This window comes from Ambystoma mexicanum, chromosome 12, assembly GCF_040938575.1.
Source record: "Ambystoma mexicanum isolate Mex_15411 chromosome 12, UKY_AmexF1_1, whole genome shotgun sequence".
In the NCBI taxonomy this organism is placed as follows: domain Eukaryota; kingdom Metazoa; phylum Chordata; class Amphibia; order Caudata; family Ambystomatidae; genus Ambystoma; species Ambystoma mexicanum.
Window position 1 is genome coordinate 442,702,929 of NC_090936.1, and position 9,565 is coordinate 442,712,493.

At 44.2% G+C, this 9,565-nt stretch overlaps 1 protein-coding gene across 1 annotated transcript; it reads left to right on the forward strand.

The window, feature by feature from the left end:
* The first annotated feature begins 2,344 nt into the window (after positions 1 to 2,344).
* Positions 2,345 to 6,383, forward strand: LOC138514496 (uncharacterized). Its single transcript, XM_069629975.1, has 2 exons — positions 2,345 to 2,544; positions 2,803 to 6,383. Exon 2 carries the CDS (start codon positions 4,428 to 4,430, stop codon positions 6,381 to 6,383), a length of 1,956 nt encoding a protein of 651 aa, XP_069486076.1. The 5' UTR covers positions 2,345 to 2,544; positions 2,803 to 4,427.
* Positions 6,384 to 9,565: the final 3,182 nt, after the last annotated feature.

Genomic DNA, 9,565 nt, shown 5'->3' on the forward strand with positions numbered 1-9,565 from the left:
TTGGCTTACTGCACAAAAACCCAGACTCATTTAAAAGTGGAAAAGGTCGCTTTAATGTGACAGGCCAAAGCTTACAATCAAAACGCTTAACTGGCTCCATGGCCTAACAAACTAAAGAAATATTTTAACAACCAATTAAATAATTAAACATTCTGCTTTTCATTTTCCCCCAACAATTAAATAATTAAATAAGCCATTTCCTCCCTAATTATCCCTTGGACCCTACCGTCTCCTTGCCCCTTTTCCAGGCGTCCCGCTTTCTCCCAGGGGCCATGCCCCTCCAGGCTTAATACCTGTTCCCCCGGGGTGACCTGCTTGTGCAAACAGCGCCACCCCATCCTTTCCCGTGTCATTCCCCCATTGTGCTTCCCTCCCCCCACATCAAAAGGGGCCATGCCCCCGGCACCAGGAAAACCCTCCCCCGAGGAGTTCTTTCTGCCCCACCCCCCCCCCCCCATTTTTTCTACCTCCAACTCCTTACCCAGTCTCCCAGCCAGGAACCCAAGTCCGCCAGGTAATGATTATTCCCATACATGGACAAGTGTACCCCATCCTCTCTAAAGATAAGGAGACCTTCATATGTTATTTCTTTATGGTCCATGACCTGTACCGCCACCGAGGCACAAAACTTAACCATTTCTCTGTTTATCCCCTTCCTGGCCCGCTCTATAGCTCCCTCACTCCTCGCTCCCCTCCAAACTCTTCGCGGCAACAACTTAGTCTACACTACCACTGCTTGAGGCCACATTTCCCGCACCCAAACTAAATCCCTCTTCATTTTCCTTAGCAGAGCCACCCCCGTATCTCTCACCAGGTCATTCTCCCCTGGATGAATAATCACCACCTCTGGAGCCCCATAGCGTTCCCTCATCCCTGCCAATATGGGAAGCAGCTGATCCCAACGCAGACCCCCCAACCCGTGCCATCTCACCACCACCTCCTTATAGCTGCACCCCAGTTGCCTACCAAACACCCTTTTCTCCGCCTCTTTCCCAGCCCACTTAACAATTGAATGGCCAACAATCCACACTTGCGCCAACTCCCCTTCCTTTCGCGCAGCATCTGAAAAAAAAAAAAATTACAAAATCACTGAGAAGTCAAAAAATTCCAACAAAACGCAGTTGTCCCAAAAGTCCTACGCCACCTTTCTTCAACATTCCCCTTTATCAAACTCCCTGACGTACCCCTTGTATCTCCCAGACCTCCAACGCCCCAAGCTTTTCACCTTGTCTTCCGAACAACCCAACCTATTACCCTCAGATGCTGCGCCCATCCTAAAGGAATGAGTCCCAAAATCCTCTGCCTTTTCTCCCACTGCCACCAGCGCCTTCCGCAATACCCCTAGCACTTGGGCCACTGAAACCGGCGATCCGTCCGCATGCTGAAAAACCAAGCCTGTCTTACCCCCACAACGCTCCTTCCACACCCTGCCTGCCTGAACTGGGCATAAATCCTTGCTCCCCCGACCCAGCAGAACCCAAGAGCCCCTTCCCTTTTGGTCGTCTTAGACCTTTTAATCTTGATGTCCAGACCTTCTTCTGTAATTTGAACATCTTCCCATTGGAGTCCCCCAAACCCCCCTCTTCCCCCAACCAACTCAGAAACCCTGAAAGCCCCAAAGAATAACCAAGTAAAACAAGTCGCAAACATTTCCCCTTCCCATACCGACCAGCAAACTCCCCCCACCACCTCAGTCAACCTCTGCAGCAATTCCGCCGATATCGGCCTCCTCTTTCCTTGTCCCTCTTACTCTCCCTTGCCCATCCTTCCAACATCCTACTCGCCATTTCCCCCCCACTTGGCTGAAAACCCCAAAACCATTTCCCATAAAAAGCAATCCCTGCTAACTTCCCCGCTATTGTGCCCTTGACCAGCCCCTGTCCATGCACCTCAGGAGGAAATTCATGACATCATCCCTCCTCCGCTCTTCCGCGTCCCATCTACCCTTCCAACTACACGCTCCTCCTCTTATAAAATCCTCCCAGACCCTCCTGTATGACTTCTTAGATGCCGAGGCCAATGAATCCTCCACCAAAGCAAGCTCTCTCAGCTTCCTACCTTCCACAGCTCCTCCGGAATCTGCTGCCCCTCCTGATCTGCATCTGGAGCCAATCCACGGAATCTCTGCCATTGAAAATGAGATAATGCATCAGCGATGCCATTATCCTTCCCCGGCACATGTGTTGCCTTAAACACCACATTCCATTCCATGCAGCGCAGAACAAATTCTCTCATCAGCCTTGCCACCCTCTGATCCCTAGCTGACTGCCTGTTCACCACATGGACCACGCATTCATTGTCAACATTGAAATTCACCTTCTTGTTTTGCAAATCCTTTTCTTTGAACTCAGGTAACCGCTTCGGTTGTGGCTTCTTACACTCCGTGTACCTACTCTTTTACAACCGCACCCACTGAAGCATATTTTGCTTTTACAGATCGCACACTGGATTCCCTCCAGCATCCGATCGTGTTCTTTGTGAGAACATACGTTCGATACTGTTTCTTTCCAGTTTTAACGCGCCTGACTCCACTCTTTAAGCGAGGTAATTTTCTTCTACCTATGAGCCCATGACATTAATTGTATGACTTTAAACGCTAATCCACACTAATTTCTATTTACTTCATTTTTCTCTGTTTTTACATATCACACCTTGACTCGAATTCTTCCATTGGGGTATGTAACCATTATTCTTCTATGCGCTTTATTATCATTATGCTACCATTACATACCATCATGTATTTCTTGCTTTATGTATATTGTATGCATTTTTCGATGATGTTATTGTTTCCTATAAGTATAGACTTGCCCTGATGAAGGAGCTTTATACTCCGAAATGCATTGGCACTTGAAGTTTACTAATATAAAGCAACATGTCAGCTGCGCCCTCACTAAGATTTGATTAGTGATCATTTTTTTGATAAAAGAATATACATTACATTAACAAATACCTGGAACTTATTATTTTTTCTATGACCAATTTTGAAATTAAGAAGAATCAAACTAATGTTTTTTGGAACTGTTTGTTCTAATATAATTACCCAGTCTGGGTACAAACGGAGAGCGGTTGTGTGACTAGGTTTCTCATCTAGTCTATTGCCTCACTTATTTTCTTGGGTCAGGGTGACTCCAGACCCATCTCAGCCTGCTCCCGCAAGTGTTTAATTGCTATAATTTGAAATACAAATACGAACTGAAGACGACAAACAATAATAACATTTACCTGGTGGTGCCCACTTATTTCTCTTTTTTCTTGTTCCTCCTGTTTTGAGTCACACGAAAGTGGAGGCACACATTGTCTAAAACTACCTATCCACATTTGATTATCACTAACATGTCCTTTGAAGACATAGAAGGACTCTCGTCTAAATGTGCAGAAACCTTAGGGTTTTCTACTGAGGAGGCGGCTGCCATTCTCGAACTGATTAGCGAAACGACCATTGGCCCACATGCCACTGGAACCAAAGACCCGGGTAAACGGATCAAACAGCTTGAATACTTGATACGCAAAGAAATTAACCGCAAGCTTCATGCCATCACCCTTGGTCGTTACTTTAAAAATCAACGCATCCCAAGAGGCTTGCGCATCCAACTTCGTCCGACCCTCTGCAAAGAAAGCAAAGAATTTGTACGTAAATGGGAAGCTATCTTGAACAAATGCTCTTTAGATCTCATTCTACTAACTATTCAAGAGTTGTCGAAAAATCTTATTTCTCTCAACACAGAAATCCAAGAAATTGAGAAGGAACTTGTTGATTCATTGGGAAAGGAGGAGTATGATATAATTCTAACTGATATTAACTCGAAGCTCGAGACATACAAGACAGAGTTAGAACAAAAAAAAGTCAAGAAATTCAAACGCGACACTTATGATTACATTAATGAAGAGGTATATACGTGGATGGACAAATACGGACCAATAGCTCCTAAGAAACTTCACCGGTACCCACCAGACCATACATCCAGTTCTGATTCAGATGCACAAAGAGATTCTGACGCACCAATAGACGAGACATCTAGTGGTTCCAATCGTACAACTGACCCTTTAACCCAAACATCAATGACCCCGCTTTTTTTAGGAGCGCGACCAAAAGAACCCGCAGGGGGAGGAGGAAACCCCAGAACCAAGCCTCAAACGAGACTTCAGCTGAAGAAAACCTAGTAATTAACATATCTGAAAGGGCATTAAACAAAACAGAAGTAAACACGCTACAAAAGGGACTTAGCTTTGTGCCCACATACAGCACGACTCTGTTTGATACCAAAATTGAGCTCTACAAATTCGTGAGGAAATTGAAACTTAAGGTATTCTTTGAAGAACTTGAACCCCACGAAAGCATTTCTGACGCCCCTGATTTCCAGGAGTTCAGGGCAAAGAGTGGCTTCATACCACCTATATCGGTACCATCCATCGATATTTTCCAGAAAATGGTCACCAGAGATCTGGAACGCATTAGCTATAAAACTCCACCCTATAAGAATATGAAACCCCACGAGATGCAAACTATCAGAAACCTCTACTGTGATAAAAATATAACCATCCGTCCAGCAGATAAAGGGGGAGCCCTGGTGATCATGAATACCTCTGACTATGATGCAGAATGCAACCGGCAATTACAAGATTCAACTGTTTATGCACCCCTTGACCATGATCCCACAGCCTCAATCAAACAGAACTTGGAAACCATACTCGACAGGGCAATGGAACTGGATTGGATTAATGAACACACTCGCAAATTTTTGAACAACAAGCATCCCAGGATACCCAACTTTTACACTTTACCTAAGATTCATAAGGACCAGGCCAAACCACCAGGGAGACCAATTGTTGCAGGCATGGACAGCATCAATCAGCCATTGGGTATATATATTGACTTTTTTCTTCAGCCACTCATACAAAATACTTCTACTTACATCAGAGATACAACACACTTCTTGCAAAAACTTAATAGCTCGATTTTCCATTGTGATCATTTGATGTTTACCATTGATGTTAAGAGCCTATATACATCTATACCGCATGATCTAGGCATTGAATCTGTTGAATGGCTTTTACTGGAAACACCCGAGGTCCGGGCTCAGAAAGAATTCATCATCGTTCTTCTTCAATTCATTGCAGAAAATTCATATTTTCAATATCAGAATAAGTTTTTTCTTCAAACATCGGGTACATCGATGGGCGCCACCATGGCACCATCATATGCAAATTGTTTCATGTATAAATTTGAAACAGAACACATTTTGAAGAATCAAGAATGGAACAGCAATATTCACTTATGGTCACGGTACATCGATGACATTTTTGGAATCTGGACAGGAACCGAATCCACATTTACCGATTTCTTTGAATACCTCAATAGCATTGATCCGCGTATCCAGTTCACGAGTGAGATATCTAAAGACATGATCACATTCCTTGATGTCTTAATAAAGAAGGGAAACAGCAGTTACAGCACAACTCTGTTCCGCAAAACCACTGATCGTAACAATTTGCTACACCGTCTCAGTTTTCACCAGCCCAGTCTCTTGAGAAATCTTCCATACAGTCAACTTTTGAGAGTTAAAAAGATTGTGAGTGACCCTGAAGAATGCCTAGCCCAACAAATCGAAATGAAGGATACATTCCTGGCACGGGGTTTTAAGCAGGCAGAGGTACTTTTAGCATCTGAGAAAGTGAATGCCCTCAGTCGCGAGACCTTATTGACCAATATCACCAAATCCAAAAGAGAACTTAAATCTCCGGTCTATGTTTCGAAATATTCGATTCAAAGCAATAAAATCAAGAATTCCATTAAAAAACACTGGAGTATTTTTAAGGATGATGTGAGAGTTCAGAAACTATTTGATCAAACACCAGTATTTGCCTATCAAAGAAGCAGGAATCTCCGTGATGAACTTGTTCATACTAGACCTCCTTTAAAAGAACCTAGCACTCAACGGACGGGCACATATCCCTGCCTACACTGTGCTAACTGCAACATGGTGATCAAAGGAAATGTTGTGAACCATCCCCGCACAGGCAACAAGATTCCTCTGAAGTCTTTTGGCACTTGTGACAGTGTGAACATAATATATGGTATCAAGTGCCCATGTGGTAAATATTATGTCGGCCAATCCACGAGAGCTGCTAAAATACGATGGAATGAGCACCGCTCGTGCATCCGGAATTCAAATCCTAATTCTGCAGTGGCCAGACATTGGAGTGATAAGCGACATGGTTTGGCACAAATCAGGTTCCTGATTTTGGAAGTACTAACCAAGATTAATCCACATGAAGATATGAGTCTTCGCCTCAACCAGAGAGAAACTTTTTGGATTGATAAACTTGGGAGTTTGCAACCCAATGGTCTTAATGATGAGATTAACTATCATTGCTATCTTTAATGCTTCAACTTTCAGTCAATTTGTTACCATTGAAATGTATTTGTTTTGATGTGTCTCTTCTTTCTTAAACATGACATAGGTTCTAACACAACTAGCCAATAGGCATAGATACACATGGTAATTATTTTTGTTTTATTTGCTTGTTTCATTTTACAAATATTATGATTCCCCCCGAGCGGTCTGCTTCTCCTGGTCATTTGACTGGGACCCAAGGTGGTACCATCTGGCACCACCACCCGCGGATCGATCGAATACATTGTTTATTTGTCTGAATGCACATTATTTTATATATCTATTAGTCTTGATACATTGCGTTTTTTCAGTTCTATATAACAATTTTGAATATGATGGAATTTAATTACACTTGCTTTATATTAGTTATGTCTGACTCATAATGAAGATGTTTACACATGATGAGCATTTTTTCTATGTCTATGTTATGCACATTTTATTTTATTTTTATTTTTTCGTTTTAATATTCATGCCTCAGCCCTTGCTGCCCCCGTAATGGTTTTTCTTGCACCTTTGTTGCCCCCAACGTCAGTATGCTGCCATTTGAATCACATTACGCACCACGCGGGTTCGCCCAGCGGGTTGCGGTCACGTGCCTATTTCACTTACCGTTTCCCTAGCAACGCTTTCAATCAGCGATGCACCACGGCTCGCTGCGTCCACCGCTGACACTATTCTTTGAACTCAGGTAACCGCTTCGGTTGTGGCTTCTTACACTCCGTGTACCTACTCTTTTACAACCGCACCCACTGAAGCATATTTTGCTTTTACAGATCGCACACTGGATTCCCTCCAGCATCCGATCGTGTTCTTTGTGAGAACATAGGTTCGATACTGTTTCTTTCCAGTTTTAACGCGCCTGACTCCACTCTTTAAGCGAGGTAATTTTCTTCTACCTATGAGCCCATGACATTAATTGTATGACTTTAAACGCTAATCCACACTAATTTCTATTTACTTCATTTTTCTCTGTTTTTACATATCACACCTTGACTCGAATTCTTCCATTGGGGTATGTAACCATTATTCTTCTATGCGCTTTATTATCATTATGCTACCATTACATACCATCATGTATTTCTTGCTTTATGTATATTGTATGCATTTTTCGATGATGTTATTGTTTCCTATAAGTATAGACTTGCCCTGATGAAGGAGCTTTATACTCCGAAATGCATTGGCACTTGAAGTCTACTAATATAAAGCAACATGTCAGCTGCGCCCTCACTAAGATTTGATTAGTGATCATTTTTTTGATAAAAGAATATACATTACATTAACAAATACCTGGAACTTATTATTTTTTCTATGACCAATTTTGAAATTAAGAAGAATCAAACTAATGTTTTTTGGAACTGTTTGTTCTAATATAATTACCCAGTCTGGGTACAAACGGAGAGCGGTTGTGTGACTAGGTTTCTCATCTAGTCTATTGCCTCACTTATTTTCTTGGGTCAGGGTGACTCCAGACCCATCTCAGCCTGCTCCCGCAAGTGTTTAATTGCTATAATTTGAAATACAAATACGAACTGAAGACGACAAACAATAATAACATTTACCTGGTGGTGCCCACTTATTTCTCTTTTTTCTTGCAAATCCTTCCCCCACAACTCTAATGCCACTAGCATTGGAAAAAATTCAAGAAATGCTATATTCCTTCCTTCCTTCAACCACCGCGATGGCCACTTCTCCGCACACCACTTTCCGCCCCAAAAAACTCCGAAACCTCCTGCTCCTGCTGCATCAGAAAATATCTGTACTTCCCATGTCACCGGGTCTCCCTGCAACCACATTGACACTCCGTTGAAACTCTCCAAAAAGCGCAGCCAAATTCTGCAATCCTCCCTCACTGCCCCCGACACTCTTATCCGATGATGTGGACACTTTGCTCCTGCCATAGCCCTCGCCATGTTCCTGCAAAACGTCCGCCCTGGGGCCACCACCTTGCATGCAAAATTCAGATGCCCTACCAATCTCTGCATTTCAACCAGCATCATTTTCTTGGCCCCCACTGCTTTTTCCAACAAAACCACCAATTTGCTCACCTTGTCGTGCGGCAAGCGTGAGGTCATGGCCACTGAATCCAGTTCAATTCCTAGAAATGTCAACACCACTGCCGGCCCCTCTGTTTTGTCTTCCGCTAAGGGCACACCCATCTCCTCCATCAGCTCCTGAAACAACTGTAGCATTTCTTTGCAATCCTCCACTCTTTTTGCCCCGCTAATGAACAGAAAATCATCCAAATAGTGCAGCACACTCTCCCAACCCGAGCTGAATGAGAAGACCCACTGTAAGAAAGAGCTGAACCGTTCAAACAAAGCACAGGAAATTGCGCAACCCATCGGCAAGGCTTTGTCTATGTATATGCGGTCCTCGGTCTATATGCAAACCCAACAACCGGCAACAACCTGAAAGCCGCCTTGATATCGCACTTGGCCATGAAGGCCCCTCGCCCTTCCTTCCTTATCAGCTCCACCGCCTGGTCAACACTTGCATACACAACCCCACATTCTTCCGGGGCAATGAAGTCATTAACTGACATACCCTCCGGCCATGACAAATGATGTATCAGTCTGAACTCCCCCGGAGCTTTCTTGGGCACCACCCCCAATGGGGATATAACTAAATCACCCGGCAGGTCATCAAATGGGGCCACTATCCTTCCTGCCGCTATTTCCTTGCTCAACTTCTGTCTTACCACCTCACAATTTTCTCTTGCTGACTTCAAATTTTCAGCCCACCGATGCACTCTTGGGCCCTGGTACCCCAATCTGAACCCCTGACAAAACCCCTCACTCAAAATCTTAGCCCCTTCCCTGTCCGGATAAAATTGCAACCATTTTTACAGCACCCCCACATTAATTGGAGTAAAAGCTTTTCCCCACAACCCCTCTACCTGACCCCCTCCCCCTCTCCCTGTCTCCCTGTTGGAAACACTGAGTGAGAGGGTGTTTCCCACCACACTTGCTACACTCGTGCCTGAACCTACACAAGGTCCTTGTGCAACCGTCCTTATTATACCCCCAGCACGCTGCTGAGGACTGCCCCCTGCCTCCTCCCCCCACCCCCTCATGGGCGGGGCGACCAAGAAAGGGCCGGAAAGGCACGGGCAGCCCACTTGCTGTGTGCAATGTCGGGGCAGGCCTCGTTGGAGCCATCCATTGCAGCCA

Coding starts and splice junctions, on each gene's coding strand:
- LOC138514496 (XM_069629975.1), top strand. CDS start 4,428: ATGGTCACCAGAGATCTGGAACGCATTAGCTATAAAACTCCACCCTAT.